A 23,739-nucleotide genomic window follows, 5' to 3' on the forward strand; every position below is an offset into this window, starting at 1 on the left:
CCTAGGCATTGTATAGATATATATATTATACATGTATGTATTCTTACCTTCATTGCCATCGTTTACTTGCAAGGATATGGAAGGGGTTCTCTTGGGAATGGATGACTTTCTTGTCACAATTGAATTGATGATATTTGGGATGCTGAGTTTTCGTGCTCTGGGTTCTGATCCTGGAGATTGTTCATTATGTTGTTGATCGGACTCAAACCCAGGATTGTCCACACCGACGGTAGAGACTTGAAATCTGGTTTGCTGACTATCACCTGAAAATGAATATTACGGCATGTAGATTGACATATGATTAGAAGTGGCGTGCTGCTATTAAATAACAAAATTCAATAAATTGAGCAATTCAATAAAATGAGATTTAAAAAAAAAACGAGACTTTGAATGTGAAATTGGCTACTGTTTTTTCACGTGGTCTTTCTATGAATATCTTTCGTGACAACCTGTAATCGGAAAAAACTGAAGACAGTCACCACTAAATAAATCAAGGGGCGACTAAATATAACCAATGGCGATTAGAAATTGTATGTCATTCACTATCCGATCGTTACTTGATGAAGTAGTGGCAAAATAAACAATAAACAATAGTAGGCACCCACTAAGGATAAGGAAGGATTTTTGTTGTTGATTTTCTCACCCTAGGAATGTTAAATAGGGGCTGAAAGGTAGTAATCTATAACAATGGTTACCAACTGGAGGCCTTTTTTTATGGCCCATGAACTAAAATATATTAGTTGTCATTTTTTTGAGGACAATTTTCGTATAAAAATCAATATGGGTTTTAAATACCTTTAAGTTTTATATCATAACAATTTGATATCTGTTGCACATTAATTGTTTAATACGTAGGTTCACAATTAAAGTTATTGTAGCCAGAATTTTTTAATATACAATTAAATATTTTTAAAAATCTATTTCTTATTTTAATTTTTAATTCAATACTTCTGTTTTGTACAATTTGATAAAAATCTGACAGTAATATATAATGTTCCTTCAAACATAAAAGAGTCCTATATAAAATTTTGATAAAATTGCGGCCCGCAATTTGTCTGTTGATTTTAATTACGGCCCCGGTCCTCATGTAAGTTAGAAACCCCTGATCTATTATAATAAAATGCAGAGCCGTGATTGCTCAGCGGATACAGCGTTCACCTTCCAATCAGTTGTACCGGGCTCGTATCCCAGCGATGGCTGGTCGACATGAATTCCACCAACCACAGTGCTGACGTGAAATATCCTCAGTATTAGACGAATCATGGGTTAGAGTCCCCTTTCCGTCAGGCTAATCATGGGAGATTTTTGTGGTTTTCCTCTCCATGTAACGCAAATCCATTAAAAGGTTCTCCACGAAGGCAAATTTCTCCCAATACATGATGCAGGAGTTCCTTTGTCTTCTGGATTGGGTTCAAAATTGCAAGGCTACGGAGTTGAACATCAGTAGTCGTAAATCCAAAAAATTGGGTCGGTTGTTCAGCGATGGATATAAAAATACAAAATAAAATAATAAAATGCAAAATTTGTGTATGTTTATCAGTGTGCCTCATATAACTCTAGAATCGTTTGCGTTAGCGTTCGGAAACTTGGACAGAGGATGAAAGGTATACCTGCCAACTTTTAAAATTTTCAAAAAACTTTTATCTCAACGAAATCTCTTGAAATATATATAACAGTTAACTGAAACTCTGGCGAAATATGCTTAATTTGACGAAAAATGCACTTTTTCTGAAGTAACATACCTTTTTTTTAATCGATTAATGGGGATTTGGGGTTAATTTGGGGATTGGGGGTAAACGACAAAGTTCTGAAAAAGCATTACACTTTAACCGCTACAACGGCTCAAATTTTTTTTTTCTTTAATGTGTCTCATTTCTCTTCATATTTTTATAATGATTGGTTAAACTACAATAATTCTCTCACCAAAAGTTTTATGTCTCCAATTTAAAAACAAATATGTAATATAATGGTAAATTTAGATTAGCTAAATAAGTCTATTTAATTAAATTGTTAATGATAAAAATGCTTTTGAGCTTTTTTTTTCTTCAGAAAAAAATACGATTGTATTAAATACAATATTCAAAGAAAAGTAATTTGAAGAAGAGCCTCAAAACTCAAATAAATCTTGTTAGGCTAAATTAAGCCTTACCTATTGAAATGCAGTGCTATAAGCGAAAGCAGAGAGCACACCGCACTTTACTATACTCAATACTCAATACTTAATACTCAATCTATATATATATAAATGAATGTGTATGTATGTGCTTTATAGACTCCTAAACCATTCTACAGAAAGCGATGAAATTTGCCATACAGATAGTTTCAAGCACGAGAAAAGTCACTGTTAACATTAGAACATTCTGCGACAAATTGTTCTTGCATGATGAGCGTAAAACGAAATGGAATTTTCTGATTGGTTAAGCGTTAGCCATTGTTTTAAATTTAACGATTCAATTTTCACATATTTTAAAGATAACATCAGTGATAATTGCTAGCTTATAGCTCTGTTTGGTCAAAAAAAATTTCTTGCATGTATTTAAATATTAAATAATTTTATATTCGCTATGTCAGATTAAGGTTCCTATACTATCAGAGCTGACCTATCAAGCAATATTGGAGCAAACAAGTTCGCAAGTTAACGTTATGCTAGTATTAGTTATGTTATGTACTTATGTTAGCTCTTTGCTCCAAAAATAGATGATAAGTCGGCCTGTCTAATTCAGGGGCTCTATGTCAGATGAATTCGATGAACATTACGTGGTAGCACGCGTGGTTTACGTCATCAAATTTATACTTTGTCTGATTAAGGCTCCTATATTATCATGACGAAATTTGGAAAATACAATTTGGAGAAATGGCTATTCTCCAAAATCCCTATCAAGTTTTCTAATAAGAATTCAGTTTTTTTTAAAAAAATTTCGGCTTTAGTTGGCTGTCACTGACAAATATATTTTTCACAACATTTAAATGTTGAAGGGTTATATAATAAGTACCAAATATGCTAATATAGATATAAAATATTATAATGATATATTTCGTTATGATTAAAACAGAACCGATACTAAGTAGTTTAAATACCGATACTTTAGAACGGCCATTATAAAAGGATATGTACCGGAAAAATTTATTTGATAATGGTAAGGTTTAATTATTATTGGTTTTGCTGCGAGTAATGGCATCTTGCCAAATGATGCTAAATACATTTGCACATTATTTTAATGGGATGATTTACAAAAAGCAAGTTTTGCTTACTTCAATAACGTAAAGCCGTCGTAAATGGCAACAAATAATATTGAATAATAAAAAAAGTAATTTTAAGTATATTAATTGAAAAACTTAGTAGAAGAAGCAGGTAAGTGCCATTTTCATAATGAAAAAAAAAAGTTGTATCCGAACTATTTCATTAGCAATTTAATAGAAGACAGGACTAATAATTCTTTGCTTTATTGTTCTCAATTTTAAATAAAACCTAACTACCTAGAAAATAAAACCTTATTGCCTAATTTGAAATAAAAAATCATACTAGCATACTAAAAATTTATGTGATTAGTTGTGTTAAGATTTATAGAAAGACAAAACCAGTGATTCATCAACTCCCCTAAAAATGTCACTTACCTGGTTCTTCCATTAAGCTCTTTCATTGTGGTCGCTATGTGCTTTTCAGTTATGAGCATGATTTCGTTGTGTTTCTCTACTGTGATTTATTGATACTTTATTTACTTTTTATTCACACGGTGTGAAGAACGGGAATTCAGCTAGTTGTTTATAAAAATGATTATATTTTCAAGGGAAAATAAATTACTGCTATTAGTTAAAAAAATTATTGAAATTACAGTGCGCAAAATAAAAAAGTTATCACCCAGAATAACCGTTCCTAATAATCGGATTTTCACGAACTAAATGTCAATCTTAATGGTTCCTGGGGGTGACGACTTCAAATATGCTAATTAATCAGTGCAAACTACTTCTTAAACTACGAAATCAGAAACGTACTTTCTCTAAACAAACATAATTTTTTTTTTACACATTTAGATTCCTGACCCTCAAAATAGGGGGGAAAATAGACAAAATTTCGAAAAGATTGGATGATAAATGGGGGGGGGGCGTACTAGGAAGCTATATTTATTATGAGATAGTATTAAGAAACAGCCAAGCTAAGCGCCATCGTAAATGAGTAATTTAAAATAACCATAGACAGATTCAAAAGAGCAATACCTAATTTTGCTCCGTTGCTAAGCAACCAAGTTCAAATAATAAAAAAATGAAGTAATATTCTATAATTGCTCGGAGAGGTTTATTTATTAAAAATTATTAGAAAATATCTCAAAGTTTTTAGCGAATAAACATTTTTTCAGCTGATTTCTGTGATAAAAAGGCAAAGATTTTTCTTCTTTTTAATCTTCTTTTTAAAAAAATTGCATCGATTTACAATCGATCGATTGAATGTTAAGTGCCATTTTAAAAACATCGAAATATGTTACGTTTAAAAATAACATGTAGTAATAATATGTTGTATATGTTACCGGCAAAGTGTAAAACGCCGGCATTGTATAGAATGCCTAGGCATTGTATAGAATGCCTGACGTTTTTAGGCAAAGTATGAAATGTGAGAAGTATTACATACTTTGCCTGGGCATTGTATAGAATGCCTAGGCATTCTATACAATGCCGGATGCTATTTAGGCAAAGTATGAAATAAACGTCCTGATGAGATTATTATGTAAATGATGTGCATGTTACTGTGAATGAGCGAAATCGGTGATTGCTGACTTTCACCGGTGAAAGTTGACAATCACATAGTCGCTTTGGTGAATGTCCGAAATATTTATTACATCCGATTTCATATTAATTTATTCGTGGATATAATTACATTTATTCGATATTTTAATACTTACTGACGATAGATTAGAAGAAACATCATTGTTTGGAGTATCGGGCAAATATAACCGGGCAATGGCACTTGATCTTAAAAAAACATCAGTGTTGGGTATACCGGGCAAATGTATACCGGGCAAATGTATACCGGGCAGTGGCACTTGACCTTAAAAAAACAACATCATTGTAGGGTAAACCGGGCAAATGTATACCGGGCAATGGCACTGAACCTTAAAAAAACATCAGTGTAGGGTATACCGGGCAAATGTATACCGGGCAATGGCACTTTACTAGACCTAGTATGACTAGGCCTTTGGCAAATGTCCGAAATATATACTAGGTCTAGTTAAGTGCTACTGCCCGGTATACCCTACACTGATGTTTTTTTTAAGGTCAAGTGCCACTGCCCATTTGCCCGGTATACCTTACACTGATGTTTTTTTAAGGTTCAGTGCCATTGCCCGGTATACATTTGCCTGATACTCCAAACACTGATGTTTCTTCTAATCTATCGTCAGTAAGTATTAAAATATCGAATAAATGTAATCTATCGTCAGTAAGTATTAAAATAACGAATAAATATAATTATATCCACGAGTAAATTAATATCAAATCGGATGACGTTTTGAATTTGTCATTTTTGCATGACATTTTGACGAATCTGAGATGCATTTTATACTTTGCCGGTTTCTCATTTGGCATTCTATAGAATGCCTAGGCAATGTGTGAAATATAAATCATTTCATACTTTGCCGGCTAATTTTAGGCATTCTATACAATGCCTAGTCATTCTATACAATGCCGGATTTCATACTTTGCCGGTAACATATATAATAGGATTCATTCTTTAAAAAAATCGTTTCATTTACTCGAATATTTAAGATACATGATTTTATTTGGATAAAAATGATTTGCAAACAGTATCTTGATGCTTGTATACATTCTGAGACTTATTTTTGCAAATTCATCATAAAATATTGTTCAAACTGTTCTTCAATTACGATCAGTTACATTTATCACACAATATCGCAATTTTGATCTCTTTGTTTGTTTGTTTTTTCTTCTTTAATTTATATACTTATTTTTCGATTGCCACCATCACTATATATATCTGATACGATACTCTCCTTTTAAACGAAGTTCGTGAAGAATAAGAAAATAAAAATGTAGCAGCAAAACTTAAAATCTCAATTTCGTTTACTCCAAATATCTAGTTGCAAAATTTTAAATTTAAAGTTAAAGATAACTTCTTAGTCACAATATTGATGCTGCGGCTCTCTTACGTTTTTAAGGACCACATGAACCCTGTTAAAATATTAAAATTCAGATGTTTACTTTTACGAGCATAAAACTCTTATCCAGATAATCATCAAGACCCATATGTAGAACAGTATAATTGATCATAAAAACTTCTCAGGCTTCAAAAAACATGAAGATGAAAATAAAAGTCGACATCGAGCATTCCAAAATAGGTGCCCATTCTCAAGATTCGTCAGGCATGAATGACTAGTGACCTTCATTTTCGGACGCTCAAAATATGTCTACTTTTATTATCATCTTTATATTGTTTTAAACCAATCAAGTTTTTACTTTTTCGCATCGGCCTCTTAGGATAATTCATTTAGTAACTCAGTATATTTAATTACTTCAGTCAATTTTAAAATAAGTCTTACGTAAGATAATGGCATAGGCTCTTACATTTTAAAAATAATGATAATTAGTCACAATTTTATTTAAAAAAAATCAATGCTCAATGCAGTACATTTGTTTTTAGTTCTAGTCTTAAATTTTTTTAAAAAATCGTTTTAAATAAGCGCACTCTTTTTCTCTACGAATAAACAAACAATTTATTTATTTACTTTCTTGTTTCTTATTTGTTATATTTGTGAAAAGTAATATACTAGTGCAACTCAAAAATTCACAACTGTTTGATTTGTTTTTTAAATGAACAAATTCTAACTGCAATTTTATTTTGACGTTTAAACTTTTATATTACCAGAGCTTGACTAAGGCAGGGGCATACGGCAGGGGCTCCAAATCAAATAGAAAGTTGATTTTAGGTTTCTTTCTTTCATTAACTTTTTTTAAACAAAATATCAGTACAGCGTCGAATCCGTCAGTTATGTTAGCTTCTTCATTAATCTATCGTATGGACACAGAAAAAAATCTATATTTCGTAAATCCATGGCTTTCTAGTGCGGAACCCAGTTAAATGTTCACAATTACGTTGGACAAATTTGGCCAATTAAAAGCCTGCATTTTTACCTATCGCAAAATGCTACATGTTTACAAAAATACAAGCTTCTGATTGGCTTAATTGAGCCTTCGGAGTTGCAAAAATGTAGCTGAATTCCACACTAATGTCACCAAGGATATGAATTTTTCGTAGCTAGATGACTTAGTTAATAATCAGAAAATTACATTCCGCATGATTGACATAGAATTGTCTGAAAATCAATAAAATGAACAGAACGATATTTCGTCTGACCATTGGAGAGGGACTGACCATTGGTTATAGCTAATTTAGGTTCTAGTCAATTTTCTTGTTATAAAGTGAAAATTTAAATATCTCCATAAAGTTTGGTTCTTCATTACTGAAGCAGAGGGGGGCCCACAAAGAAATTTTTCTCCTGTGCCCCGTAAGTCGGGCCCTGTATATTACACTGTTAACATTAAAAAAGCTGCTTTTTTAAAAAAAGATACTGAAGAAATTTAAATTTGTTAAAATTATTTTTAAACTTAAACACAATTCACAAGATATTATTGCAGTAAAATTTATTATCAAAAAAATTCCTTATTTTGTCATACAGCAAATATTGAAATTAGAATTTTTTTACCGTTTACAATTGAAATTTCAAAAGTCGAGTGAGAAAATGGAATGTCCTTAAGCACCAGGAACTGAAGTTAAGCAGTTACAGTTATTTCAAACAAGTTAACGTCTCCGTCCTACTCGAAATTGTTTGAAATTTTTTAATTTATTTATCGATTCCAGAATTTATTCTTAGGTGTATTTTAGGGTATACTTTATGCGTTCTTCTATAGAGTTTTCATTTTTACATAATTATTTGATTAAAAGTATTAAATAATTTGCGTAAAATAAATTATTCAAGCTGTATGATTTCCAGTTTTTACCATTTTTAATTATTCAATGCAAGTTAATTGCGGGGGTGATAAGATCTGTACTTTAAGGTTTTGCGCTTTAATTTCGCAGGAATTTAAAATAAATATCTCAAAAATGAATGACAAAAGTCACAGTTAAGCCAAAGTTTCTCTTGAATTTAGCTTTATAAAATGCTATTTGATTCATAAGTTTTATTAAAGGAGAGGAATATTTACTACCACTTTTTACTCATTTCTTTACCCAGATTAGCTTCATAGCACAGATTGATAGGTTTACACAACTTCAAAAATCTTCGTACCACTTTTTATTTATTACTTATAATTGGGTTTATAAATAATTATTTAATTTATCATGAATTTATTTTTCTATTGCACGCATTATTGAGAGGTTGTGCTATAAAAGACAAGTGATGCTACAAAACAAAAAGATCTCTCACATTTACTATTAATAATAAACTAAGAGATATGCTCTTGGTGCTAAAGGAGACCACAATGGCACGTAATTTCTTTTTTCTTCCCGACTTCCCAGAGTGCTCAGATTTTAACTGAATGTCTAGATGAGAATACAAGTTTCAATTATTTTATAACCAGCAGAATTTATAATCAAATAATCACCAACTAAAATTACTGTTAATTAAAATTTTGACCACTTTCCGAGCATCCAGGGAGCTCAAATTTTAACTGGAACTCTGTGCTTAGTGACAATAAAACTTGTTTCTTAATTTATTTTTGGGAGCAAAATTTATCCGCATTTTTTCGTCAATCAAAATTTTGGCCACATCTCAACGTAAACAAACGTGAATACACAAAATTAGAAAAATAAAATAATGAAATAAAATATAAATTTTAAAAACAACGTTTCTAGAAAAATATGGTCATAATTTTTTTATACCTGAAACGGAAAAACGGGTGGCTATCACTTACGTAAGAATAAATTTTTTTACCAACAAATAATTTTCCAAAATTTTTCAAAAGGGATGCGTTTTACATTTTTCGTTTTAGGTGTGGAAAAATGGAATCATTTTAAAATTTTTATTCCAATGAAAAAAAAAACCTAAATTTTTAATGTTTTTATTCTTTTATTTTAAAATTCTACAATGTAAGACAGGGTGACAATATTCCGGTAAAAAATTAAAAGTAGTAAAAAATATTTTAAGAAGTTGATGAAAACTTGAAAGTTTTCATTTCGTTTCAATGTTAAAAAATCTGTCGCTCAATTTCAGCACTTAAATTTAATTTACAGAGTAGGTGTGATAAAAATGGAATTATTTTTAATTTTTTTAGTCCACTGAAAATATAAATTTTTAATGTTTTTATTCTGTTATTTTAAAATTCTGCAATATAAAACAGGATGACAATATTCCAGTAAAAAATTAAAAGTAGTGAAAAATATTTTAAGAAGTTGATGAAAACTTGAAAGTTTTTATTTCGTTTCAATGTTAAAAAATCTGTCATTCAATTTGAGCACTTATAATTAATTTACAGAGTAGGTGTGATAAAAATTTAATCATTTTTAATTTTTTCAGTCCACTAGAAATAAAAAATTTTAATGTTTTTATTCTATTATTTTACAATTCTACAATGTAAAACAGGGTGACAGTTTTCCAGAAAAAAATTAAAATTAGTTAAAAATATTTTAAGATGTTGTTAAAAACTTGAAAGTCTTTATTTCGCTACAATGTTAAAAAATCTGTCGCCCAATTTGAGCACTTATATTTAATTTACAGAGTAGGTGTGATAAAAATGGAATTATTTTTAATTTTTTTAGTCCACTGAAAATATAAATTTTTAATGTTTTTATTCTGTTATTTTAAAATTCTACAATATAAAACAGGATGACAATATTCCAGTAAAAAATTAAAAGTAGTGAAAAATATTTTAAGAAGTTGTTGAAAACTTGAAAGTTTTCATTTCGTTTCAATGTTAAAAAATCTGTCGCTCAATTTCAGCACTTAAATTTAATGAACAAGCATTTTTTGGTTTATAGGAATTGGTTACAACATTTCGTTTTCCTTATCTTTTTCTACCAGATTTTAAATTTTTTTCAGAGTATAGCCACAGTGAACATTGATACAAAATGACAATGAACTAAAATCAGAGCTTTTTTTTACTGTTCAAACAAAACAAGCATAACTTACCAGAATTTTTTCTCGGCGAATTCATTATTTTTTGCTTTTCCTATTCACTGCGATTGATTATTTCGTAAGACTACTTCATGCCTTTTTACTACAACTTTTAAGTTTAGACTAAATAACTTTAAGGTACGAAGGATATAAATAAATAATTCTCGTCTGAAAAAATATATCGCAGACGATACTAAAAATCAAACGACACCAAGACGGTAAGAATTCTTTGGTCAAAATCTGCTGACCATACATTAGTGCAAGACTTCGTTGAAAGTCGAAGCAGTCTTTGATCGAAATGAAGCAATTTTTTTCAAAAATCCAGTTTAAATTTTTTAAGCACTAATTCTTTCATACGAAAGTGTGAATCGATTTTTCTTATTCTCTAGTCAATCGAATGCGAAACGTTTTGTTCCTAATGATTTAGAATAAATGTCTTGAGTTAAGAGTATCTTTTTATTGCAGCGTCACGGTTGTTTGGAAGATGGCATAGGAACCAATGAGATGTTTCAAAAATCACAGATACGATATCTTCTTTGCCGAAAAGTTTATTCGCGTCTTAAAAATAGTTTTTTTAGTTTTACTTCTTTTGTGTTTTATAAGGGTTGAGTAAACACATTACTAAGAGGCAGGTGTTGCTGGAATGCTAAATGTTCGAAAGCTGAGTTTCGCCATGGATAATTGGAATGTTGACAATGACGATAAGAGTCAATTTTATACCGCTGTTAAAACCGGTGTAATTCCATAGTAAATTTTGAAAAACTATTGTCAACATTTATCAGTTCTTCGTTCATTGTAAGATGTAGGATTAATTCATTTATTACTCGTGCAATATTCACCTATTGTGATTTGATTGTTTTGAGAAAATGATGTAAAACTTTAATATCATTATTATGAGTATTATGCCAAGTATTAGTTAAAGTTTTTACGATGCCTTTAGTTTATTAACCCATTGCGGATTATTGTTGGGGAAACGTAACATATTCCATGAGGCCCCTAGCTGCCGAAACTTTTAATTTTCGAGGGAGTTTTCCTCTTAATATTAATACAGTCAAACCCCGCTATAGTGAACCTTCAAGGGACCGAAATTTTGGTTCACTATAACCGGGAGTTCACTATATCCGTTATGCGGGCAATTTCACTATATGGTTCCCAAATTCCTCCCTTTTATTACACGTTATTCAAATAAATGACTGAAAAATATTACGCAGTAGCAAAAAATTTGTTATTTTTTATTACTCTTCGTCCTGCGTACAAAAAAAAAAATTAGTAATCTTTAGCTGTTGAGCATTCCTCAACATCAGATATGGAAACATTTCCCGACTCTCAGATAATTTTTCCTGAATTTCTGTTAGTCCACTTTTTAAACTTGTCTAATCTGCCATTCGAGCAAGCACATAAAAGTAATCTCATAAAATCGCTTAGCAAATTCATCGACATTTGTCCAGATACTGGAAGATTGCGGCTTCTTTGAATGCTGAACCACTTCAGTAATGCTTCTTCAACATCCTTGTGATCTGCTTTTCTCAACTTTTTTCTGCCATTTAAATTTTTTTCATGAGCAGAAGTTGTTAATTGCCTACTTTTCCATATGTTACGAACTGTAGATTTGGATAGTTTATATTCCCTGCAAATATCAGCTTGATTACATCCATTTTCAATTTTTCTGACTATGCCCATTTTATCATCAATGGAGAACATTTTGCGTTTACTGCTCGCCATAGTTAAATTTGAGACACTTGTTTGCAGGCTTTCTTTAACTGCACTGAGAGCAAAAAGGAGTTGAAATGAGGGCCTTATCAACACATATTAGTGTCCAACTCTTTGACCAATAATGAATAATTACTCATTCCCTCTGACAGAAAATGCATATTGATCCCACTGACACCTTACAGGTGCATCATCTGCCTGGATTGGAAACATCTACTTGATTTGTTTAGGGATGGGAAAGTAAGATAAAAGAAGCAAACAAGAAAAAAATGCTTATCGCTACCTTCTCCACTATAGATGGTTTTAAAAATCGGTATATGTATTTATTTTGAAGTAGAAATTTCGAAATTATTACAAAAAAATGAAGAAAAAAATCAGTCGAAGACAGAAAAAAGTTCATTATACCCAACTTCATCGCTTTTTTGGTTCACTATATCCACAAAAAATAACATTATACGGGTATAGCAAGGCACGGGACCGAACATTTCGTTCACTATATCCGAGAGTTCACTATAAACCATGTTCACTATAGCGGGGTTTGACTGTATTTAATATTTTACTCTTTGTTTAACAAAGTTGTTTTGTTATCATTTTTAAAAATAAATAATTTTTAAAAAAATACGTAAAAGTCTTAGCAGCGTTTGAATGGTTAAAATAACTCCTGTTTATAATTCAAAAATCAATAGTTATTCTACAAAGAGTCTTAACCACTAATACTACAAAGATTCTTAACCAGAAAATTTAAAAATAGCAGCTATGGACTCTACTAACAGCTTCGCTTGATGCTTAAGTTTGCTTAATTTTGTTACCTTTTTAAAGTCTCGCCTGTAAAAATGGGGCTTTTGAATAATTTATACGTAGCTATGGGAATAATAACCTTAAAATAAATTTACTAAACTAAGACTCATACATTAAAATATAAATTTTGCGACAATAAAAAAAAATTCATCCACAAAATGGAGCAGATTGGTATGTGGCATTTTGATGGAATGTAAAAGAACCTTTAAAAACTCGGTTGGACATTTATGCTCGAAAGATTTGATATTTTTTTTCCAATTGGCGCACCAGGACTCTGCCTCCGTAATTTCATTTTGCTTTTTTTACCAGCCTAATTCCTATTTTGAAACATTAAGAAAAGCAACTTTATGGTAGCATATTCGCGATTAAATTACACGATTATTTTATTTATGTAATTACTAATTTGGGTTAAAAATATAACAAATATATATTTAAAAAAACATGATAAATTTCAGAACGAATAATAAATTTTAGTCGTTTTGTTAAAATACGAATTAAATTACGTTTAATTACGAATGTCTTGCTTTTATCAAGGTTAATTTTAACAGTGAAATAATTAAGTTGCCTGTTTTTATCATTTCGAAAAGAAGACGTGATACGGAAATGAAATATTGGAGTTTTGTTATTTTTATTATGAAATACATTACGTTACATACAAACGTGTAGTTAAACGAAGATTAATGTCAATAAAATTCTTAATTTGTCCTGAAGTTGGGCACCTGCCACATTTAGCGCACTAGTTATTTAATCTAAGGTAGACGAGTAGGATTAATTAAAAGAAATGCTAACTTTCTACGTTTTTTGGGAAAATTTCTTCAAGTGGTTATTTAACGATTCTTTCTCATAAAAATTTGATAGGAAGTGACGACTAAACTTCCGACGTTCCTCAGAGTAAATGTAAATAGTGATGAATAATTTATAAATAAGAATAGTACATCTTTTTACTCATCTCGAAAAAAGGCTAGAAATGAAATAGTTTTACTAGTACTAGTTTTTTTCTTTTTTTTTCGTATTGGTCCTACTTTCAGTCCTGCTTTAAAGTTAACTTCTTGTATACATTTTCTTTGGATAGTTACTAATTTCAACGAGGAATATTTTACGAAGTGGCAGTGAAATAGTGGAAATTATTTTACTACCTTTCTGTTTAATGTTTATAAATCCAAGGTTTCGCAGGATGTAAACATTTTCTTTGGATAGTCATACTAACTTCGACGAGAAATATTTTACAAAGTGGTAGTAAAATAGTGGAAATTATTTTACTACCTTTATGTTTATAAATCCAAGGTTTCGCAGTCTGGTATATGTTTTTAGTATAAATATGTATTTTAAATAGAGTACCGACATACTAACAAAGCTATGTTGAAATACATAAATATTCCATAAGCAAGCGAAGTGAATTCGAATTGGGACTCAATCCGAAAGGAACTGAGATAGTAGTTTCGGAGATTGGCGAGCGAAGCGTGTAGAGATTGAACTCCCTAGAATGATTTATTAAAAAAGTCTTAATAATTTGAATTGCAGGTGTTATCATCTTAGCTTTATATGACTGTGCCGTTAAAATTGTTCACTGATTAAAATGTGAATAATTAAAGCGGCAATCGCACAAAAGATTTTATGATATTGTACAAAAAGAAATAAAATTAGATAAGTAAAATAGAGCACTTTAAAATTGTCATAAAACCATAAAAAGTTGTTGCACTATCATCTTTATCCAAATTTCATTTCCTCTACAATATTTAGTTTATGATTTTTTTTCTCCACTGATGTGTACAATTCGAAAATATTTCTCGCCAAATGATCACACCTAGTTCTTCCTGCGGTTGATTGATAATGACAATAAGAATGAAATGAAAAATACGAAAAAAGAGATAGTAAATGTAATTTTTAGTCGCAACTAAAACAAAAAAAACATAAGGAAGCATGACTTCCGAAAAACGTTACTGGGTTTTAAGTAGTCATCGAAATTCATAAATAATGAAACAACCCAAGTATCCCGTTTTACCTCTATTTTACCAACCGTCATGAAAAACCACGAAAACCTCCTAAGGTCAGTCTGACAGCAAGGGGACTCTAACCCATGACCCGTCAACCACTGAGGATATTTTACGTCAGCACTGTGGTCGGTGCGATTCCGTTGCGGAATTCGCATCAGTCAGCCATCACTGGGATTCGAACCCGAGCCACCTCATTGGGAGGCTCTATCCCCTGAGCCAGCTCAGCTCAGAGAGAAATTATTAAAAAGAGTCCCTTTTTTCGACGGGTAAAGTAAAACTAAATATATATTTAAATATATATTTTGTCTCGCTAATGTCTTGCCCGACTAAAATTTTCAATCTGATTTCGAATGAAAATTTTAGTCATGCGAGAAGTTAGCAAGTGTGACCTTAAACCCAGTGGCTCCCTATTTTTACGGGGGCAATGGAACTCTAAATGATCGAGCTTCTTTGGGGAGGAGCCCCTGCATTACTTAACCCTTTCGAGCCGACTGTCACAAATACGTGCCAGCATAAAACCGTGTCAACCAGGGTAAGAAGATTAAACTGGAAATCAAAATAATTCTTTAACAGTTTATTTGTGGGCGGAGTTATAATTGTTTGATTTATTTAATTCACCATTACTTTGTTCAAAATAAAACTATTTAGTTATACTTTGAATTAACATTGATTATATAGTATATGATTAAACTAACAATAATTGAAGTAAAAGCAAAGTAAGTCTGTCAAATCAGCAACGACTACATTTAAGTTACCGTTTTTTATTTAATTACAACTTAATTCTGATTTTGTGCGAATGCTTTTCTGAATCAACCGTCCCCAAAAGGTTAAAAAAAAAACTGACTTAACAAAAAAATGACTACTAACTATTTTTAAAATATTGAATGTAAAGAATTAAATATTTGGAATTTCTTTTAGGGGTATGCATATGTTGATATGAGCTGAATTATGGATTTCGAAAAAGAACTGTTGTAAGCGTTTAAATTAGTTATCAGAGAACATAATTCTTTATTCTTGATTTCAGTTATTTTATTTCAATCGAAGGGAAATACTTATGGCATTTATTAGAAATGCATGCCTTGTCTGATTTAGAAATTCAGAAACTGTAGATATAGAATGGTTGGGGGCCCAACTAGTTCTTTAAAGAAATTTACGTGTTGCTTCCATAAAAAGACTTTTAAAATATTTAAAGCATAAGTACATAGGTAAATTTGGACTTATATTTATTAACTATTGTTAACTCTAATCGAAAGAAGATTCTTCAGGAAAACATTAAGAAAAAGATATTTGTGACAGTTAGGGGTCCCTGAGAAACCATTTTCTATCCTTTTCATAACTTATTCGATGCATTTAATTTTATTTTATATCCGTGGTTGAACAGCCGACCCAATTTTGGGTTTACGACTACTAATGTTCAACTCCGTAACCTTGTAATTATGAACCAATCCAAAACTCCTCGATCAATACCCTCAGAGGTATTGATTTGTTATGGCAACATGGAGGACTTTGCGACTCGACAGATTTAACGTGCATCAGTCACCATTTACTACACGGGGAGTCTTCGATCGGCTGGGATCGAACCCACGAGCTCTTGGACATGGGCCCAGGGTCCTACCAACCAGGCTATCCCGGCCTTATTCGATTAATTGTTGGTAAAGAAAATGTAAATATATATTAATAAATTTTTTTTCATTGGCATTTTATGTAAATAAATTTGGTACTTATAGATTTTGACTTTTTAAAATAACGTTTTTTTTTAAAATTTTTTAATAAGTAAATAGATAAAACAGCCGTAATAACTTGTGCCAACGAAATGGAAAAGCACCATGATTTCTTATAAGCAGCCAAAATATTAAATAAATTATGTTTTATAAATTGGATATAAATGTAATTATTACTGGTAAAAAAAAGTGTTAACTCTCGGAACCCCTGTAATCCTTTCACGGAACCCTAGGGTACAGAGGAACACCTTTTGGTAGCCCTGCCTTAGACAGTTCATTGCGGAAACTGCTGAAACTAAGAAATAATGCCTACTAGACCCGGCCCCCTCAATAATTATGTGGCAGTTCGCTCAATAGTTTTAATTAAACAGAAGTAGTTAATTAGATTAGTAATAATGCCTTAGAAAGGGATGGCGAACCAATGGCACGCGACGCAATATTTTGGGTACTCCACCGATCATAATTGTTGTTACACTATGAATTGTTATTACACAAACGTTATTACGCTATGAAGCATATGTAACAATTAAATTAAAATTCACAAAAAACAAACAAAATAATAAACAATTATTAATAAAAAAATTAATACTGAAAAACAATTAATAACCGTAAAAAACAAGCTAACAATAAATAACTAGCAAAAAATATCAACAGTCCTGCTTAAACTAACATCTTACAACCTAATATAAGTTATTGGTCATCTAATCTGCAACAACAGAAGTCACACTGATGTTACTTTAAGTTGAATCACAGGTATAACTGAGACATTGCAAAATGTATTTTTTTTTCAATGTAAATAAAGAGTTTTGAGTTGATAGTATTATTATTTTTCCAATAATCACGAAGTCAAAATTATTTGACGGCACGTCTATGACCTCACTAAGCAATTTTTTAGAGAGACTGGCACGTTGGTGTATAAAGGTTCCTGCCTTAGACAGTTCATTCGCTGGGTTGCCAAATTTGTACGCTTTTTGTAAAAAAAATTTCTAGTGGTAGCTATGTTTATGCTTTATTTTTTATTTATTTAAATTTATTTTCCGCACCACTACAGATAAATTATTTAAAATTTCAAATGCAACGCCTCTTTGTTCCAGCCATATCGCTGTGAAGCTTTTAAAACTTTGGCAAAATTACCAAAGGCTTTGGTTCTTAAATATCTACCACTCTATAAAATATTTCTCAAAAAGCGTGGTAGTTGGCAGGCCTGCATTCGAATTGAAGCAACATACTTCAGCTCTTTGTAGCTTAAAGAATAGTGGTTGCTAAGCGTTTAAAGGCTACAAGGATACCACAGGTGATTAAAAATGTAAAAAGTGGTTATTAAAATATGCATAAATCTATTAAATGGAACAAAAAATTAACAATTTTTTCTGACATATTTCTTTTAGTTTACTATCGAAATCGACAAGAATTTTTTTTTTTTAAATATGAATTATTTACAATAAATTGTCAGGGTGGAGGTTACGTTTGAGAAATTAAATAAAGTAAATAAAAATGAGTTGAGTTTTTACCACTTCTTACATTTTTAGTCACCTGCGACATCCTTTAATTTAATATTTCCAGTATTAATACAGTGTCGCCAGACTAGCTACATTCCACTGCAAAGGATTAAGCCTTCTTACAAACATATTAAATTTCCTTCCAAAGTTGACGCACTCTTCCTCTGCCTGCCAATACTAATGAATTAAGAAATGACGCTACGAATTAAAAAGTATTAGAATCATAAAATATTGTATTTTTTAAATTTCACCTTCAATTTTTTTGTTATCTGTTATTATAAAAATAAATGTTATGACTGCTCCTTGAACTTAACTACTTCGGCGGGTTTTTTTCTTTTAGTTTCTAAATTTTCTACCAGATATTGAATAAGTGCCGCAATAACGTAAGCTTTTCTGGTCGATTACTTTTTATGAACTATTTCGGAATCTATAAAAGTTTATATTGAAAATGTAACCTATCAGCTGATCCACTAACACGTGATAGATTTTTCAATAAAATGTGAATAACGTTTTATAACGTACACGCAAGGATGAACACAGTTTTATGGAATGGCATAAAATTTTCTTTCAACTTTATAGAACTAAATAAACTTACAAATATTAACTGTATTATTTACTTAATTTCATTTTTATTTAATTATTATTTTTTATTTAATTCTGTTATAAATACCACGTAAACCAAAATATCTTTACACTGACAACATGTGTGCAGAATGTCAGTTAAGTGTATATTTATTTATCTTTCTGAAAAAAGCATTAAAAAATTAACACATTAAGAGTTAGCGAGGAAGAATAATGGAATATATTAAAAACTAACGAACCACTTCCGAGTACTGTGGACTTTAACTATGTTTGATTACCGGTGAAAAAGGATAAAAAATCAATAGCGATACTTAGAAGGAATTCCAAGTTTCAGCAGGCAAACAAATTGGTTTTGATGCTTAGCCGACTCAATTTTTGCATTTACGACTACTAATGTTTAACGTAGTGGCCTTGTAATTTCGAACCCAGTCTAGAAGACAAGGAAACTCCTGGTTTAGGTATTGGGAGAATTTTGCCTTCTTGTAGGACTTTTTGATGGAACTAACTCACATTTGCGTTACATGGACAGAAAAAACACGAAAACATCTGCCACTGAGGATATTTTACGTCAGCAATTTTGACAAAAAATTTTCATTCTGTTTAATATATATATATATAAATATATATATATANCCCTACACAGACCGGTCGGCCCTTCGTGTAAAGTTGCTACTACCATTTTTGTTGTGAAGATACAATTAAATTTTCTGCAATCGTTGGCTATATCATTGTATCTCAACGAAATGTTGCTTTTTCGCAATTCTTCCCCATTGTTAAGTTTTTGGGAACAAGTTAATTACCTAATTGTGATGCAACGTTGAATATTTTAAATCAGCTTGCGAAAAACGTTCTTTATGCATTCTGATTTCATGACTGTGCTTATAACAGTTCTTCGTAGTTTTATATGTCTTTATCGGACATTTATCACTTCGTCATTGATTGTTCTTTCTTTTTTAATGCAAACGAAATGAACGAAATCACCAGGTTTTTGCTGTGTTGAAGAAGCAAAAATACAAATCAGAAAAGCGTAAATTACGACGCTAAAATTGAATGTGAAGTACGCTATATTTTTTGTACTGAAACGCAATGATTTTATAAAATAAGAAGATTTAATAAAATAACAGAGAAAAAAAATTCTTTGTGTGCCTTTAAACAAACACTCAATCAAATAGTTTGTTTTGTGAGTTAAATAAAATATAACTCGTTTTCTTGCTGTATTTTCACTGAGATAAATTTCTTGGAATGCGGCTATTTATGTCTTTAAATAGGATCTCTCAAACATTAACTGAAAGCACAATAAAAATAAAATGCACTTCAAATATTTATCGCGTCCTGTCTGTAAAATTGACTTTGAAGGACGTTAGATCAAATCTAAAGGAAGTCCGGAATATATTTAATAAACAGAAAATTTTATAAATGCAGTTTTTATCTATTAATAGTAAAAGTAGTTATAGTTTACGTATATTCATGTTTATTTTTGTTACCTTAAAATGAAATGGATCAAAACACGTGTAGAAAGTATATATATATATATATATATATATACTTTCTACACGTGTTTTGATCCATTTCATTTTAAGGTAACAAAAATAAACATGAATATACGTAAACTATAACTACTTTTACTATTAATAGATAAAAACTGCATTTATAAAATTTTCTGTTTATTAAATATATTCCGGACTTCCTTTAGATTTGATCTAACGTCCTTCAAAGTCAATTTTACAGACAGGACGCGATAAATATTTGAAGTGCATTTTATTTTTATTGTGCTTTCAGTTAATGTTTGAGAGATCCTATTTAAAGACATAAATAGCCGCATTCCAAGAAATTTATCTCAGTGAAAATACAGCAAGAAAACGAGTTATATTTTATTTAACTCACAAAACAAACTATTTGATTGAGTGTTTGTTTAAAGGCACACAAAGAATTTTTTTTCTCTGTTATTTTATTAAATCTTCTTATTTTATAAAATCATTGCGTTTCAGTACAAAAAATATAGCGTACTTCACATTCAATTTTAGCGTCGTAATTTACGCTTTTCTGATTTGTATTTTTGCTTCTTCAACACAGCAAAAACCTGGTGATTTCGTTCATTTCGTTTGCATTAAAAAAGAAAGAACAATCAATGACGAAGTGATAAATGTCCGATAAAGACATATAAAACTACGAAGAACTGTTATAAGCACAGTCATGAAATCAGAATGCATAAAGAACGTTTTTCGCAAGCTGATTTAAAATATTCAACGTTGCATCACAATTAGGTAATTAACTTGTTCCCAAAAACTTAACAATGGGGAAGAATTGCGAAAAAGCAACATTTCGTTGAGATACAATGATATAGCCAACGATTGCAGAAAATTTAATTGTATCTTCACAACAAAAATGGTAGTAGCAACTTTACACGAAGGGCCGACCGGTCTGTGTAGGGGGTTAGGGAACTGGTTTTGCACCAGAAAGATTCTGGGTTCGAAATCCGGGCAAGGCATGGATGTTTTTTCATTCTCTGTACGATATGTCCTTTCCGTGGGAGCAACATTGGCCCATCTGATACGGTGCCCCTCGAAAAATGGCAAACAAATCTGCCATTCAGATGCATGTATGACGTAGGTCATTCCCCAGGTGGGCAATGGAAGAAAAAAAAAACTTTATACTCAGGCGAAGTGAAATACCACAGATAACTTTTGTTTCCTATTCTTACACTACAAGAACGAAGGATAGTTCTTAGAGTAGTTAAAAATTTCCAAGAATGTTTTTAACAATATTTGGCGTAAACATGGCAGCCAACTTACAACGCTTTTGGGAAGAAAAAAAATTTCTAATGGTAGCTACGTTTATGTGATTCGATGAGTAAATGTGCGTTTACAGGATAAAAAAATGTTGGACATACACTAAAAATAGTGGCAACTACTATGCACCGAAGTGTTGCTGGGAAACATAACAGATAACTTTTGGTTTTTAATGTTTCACTACACCAAAAATCAGGGATAGATCCTATTGTAGTGAAATACCAAGAAAGTTTTTTTAACACTACTTGGCGTAAACAGGGCAGCCAACTTTCTAAACTTTTGGGGCAAATTTTTTCTAATGGTAGCTAAGTTTATGTGATTTAATGATTAAATGTGCGTTTACACGTTAAAAAATACACTAAAAATAGTGGCAACTACTATTCACCGAAGTTTTTCTGGGAAACACAACAGATAACTTTTGGTTCTTAATGTTTCACTACACCAAAAATCAAGGATAGATGCTATTGTAGTGAAATATACCAAGAATGTTTTTTTAACACTACTTGGCGTAAACGGGGCTGCCAACATTCTAAGTTTTGGGGGGAAATTTCTTCTAGTTTTAGCTATAAGTTTATGCGATTCAATGATTGAATGGGAGTTTACAATGTAAAAAATTTTAGACACGCACCAAACGTTGCCAAAATTACCCAAATTCAGAATAATTTAGTTTTTAACTATCTAAACACGTTATAAAATATATTACAAAAAGGGTAATTTTTAGCAGCCCAGCGTAAAGTGAATGCAACTATTTTTAATATTCGGCAGCACTACAATTCATAATTACAATAAGATATGTTTCAGTAAGATTATATTTACGATACGATATAAAATAAAAATCCTTAATTTATGATGCACATATACACTGATTTAAGAAATAAAATTAGTTTCTTAATCAAAGATTGACTCAAATACAGAGAGAATGCCAAGATGAATTCGAAAAGAAAAAATAGAAATCAGATATCATTAAATTGTTTAACGCAATTGACAGATTTAGAAAATATTAAAATTAAACTATTCTGATAAAATCACGAAATTAATTTTTTCTGATAGTATGAAATTTTATTAAAATCAATTTCTAAAAATTACAAATGGCAAATATTATATCTATAGCTATACGCTTTTTGGTGTAACAGTAATGTACCTTCATCAATCAAACAAATGGCAGAGATAATATTAAAATGAGCTGATTCAATCTGGTAGAAGTTACGTCACAAGGTAGAGATGACATTTAATGGTAAAACATTAAATATATATATATATACAGTAAACCGGGGCGAGTCTACCCATCCAGGGGCGAGTCTACCCATTTTGGTTTTATTTAATTTTCACTATTTTAAATTGCAAATAAAATTTTTTTTACCGACGGAGGACTTAGTTCAGACTCTAAGGAAGATGGCGCTGTAGTAGTTTGATCCGTTTTTATTTATTTGGTGTCTTTTTAACCAACATGTTCAAACGTCTTTTGAGAGATTTGTATTGAAAATCAGCAAACTTTTAGTTGGTGCTCCGTAAGTATATTATTATTATTACTATTTTCACTTTGGTTAAGTGATAAACTTATCTAAAACTAAGATTACATTAATTTTATATGAAAAAAAAANATTATGCAAAATATGCGTTTTTTTAAACGTTATTACATAAATATTAAGACAAACGAACGTTTGAATAATGGATAGACTTACAAATCTGAAGCGAGATAAAAAAGTACTAAAATTCTTGAAATATTGGCAAAAAGGTTGAAAATTTGGCGGAAATAAATGCAAACAAATATGCAATATATGCACTGTGAGATAAGAACATGGTGCATATAATAAAACTAAGCATATAAAAGAGTTGGTAATTGTTTTTTCTTTAAATTTTGGACAGTATTAATATTTTATACTAAAGAATAGATCATTAGCCCTAAATATTATGCATTCTCTACTTTTCTCGTTCAGAGCAGGATTTCCACGAGCTTTTCTAATGCTTTTTTCTTTGCCTAGTGTAATTAGCCTGTGTCACCCAACATTTCATTATATTTTTTGACTAATGATTTCTCAAATTTTATTCTTTTTTAATTCTTTTTTTTATTTTTGGGAAGCACGCTACCCTTATTATTTGTCTGAATTCAGATTTGCTTCTGAAATTTTCCTGTCATCTTGATATATTTTATGCCATATAGAGTTAAAGACCAAAATTTTCAATCAGATCTATTATTCAGAGACTTAACAGATGAGCAATATCAATGTCGAAGCTTTAGAAAAGTTCTTATTTACTAATTGCAATTAAAATGATGAATGAAAAATTTTAAAAACTTAAAATTCTTAACATTGAAAAAATGTTTGTAAAATCATAGAATTTTGAGAAATTTGCTGATTTAAAAAAAAACTTTAATAACAGCAAAAATTTACTTAAAAAGAATTTTACAACCCAAATCATGGGTAAAATCCAAATATTTTTAGATTAATTAAAATTATTTTTCATTATTCTAAAAGTAAAAAAAATTCCATTTTTCATTTTTTTTTTATTCTTAGTTGTCTTTCAGAAGG

General features: G+C 30.6%; 1 protein-coding gene across 1 annotated transcript in view; it reads right to left on the reverse strand.

The window, feature by feature from the left end:
- Positions 1 to 10,648, reverse strand: part of LOC107439072 (solute carrier family 12 member 1-like) — a gene marked incomplete in the record, with an annotated part of 80,733 nt that extends 70,085 nt beyond the window's left edge. The window contains 2 exon segments of the mRNA XM_071186785.1: positions 48 to 263; positions 10,134 to 10,648. Coding sequence (XP_071042886.1) covers positions 48 to 263; positions 10,134 to 10,158 — 241 coding nt within the window.
- Positions 10,649 to 23,739: the final 13,091 nt, after the last annotated feature.

This window comes from Parasteatoda tepidariorum, chromosome 10 (genome assembly GCF_043381705.1).
Source record: "Parasteatoda tepidariorum isolate YZ-2023 chromosome 10, CAS_Ptep_4.0, whole genome shotgun sequence".
NCBI classification, from domain to species: domain Eukaryota; kingdom Metazoa; phylum Arthropoda; class Arachnida; order Araneae; family Theridiidae; genus Parasteatoda; species Parasteatoda tepidariorum.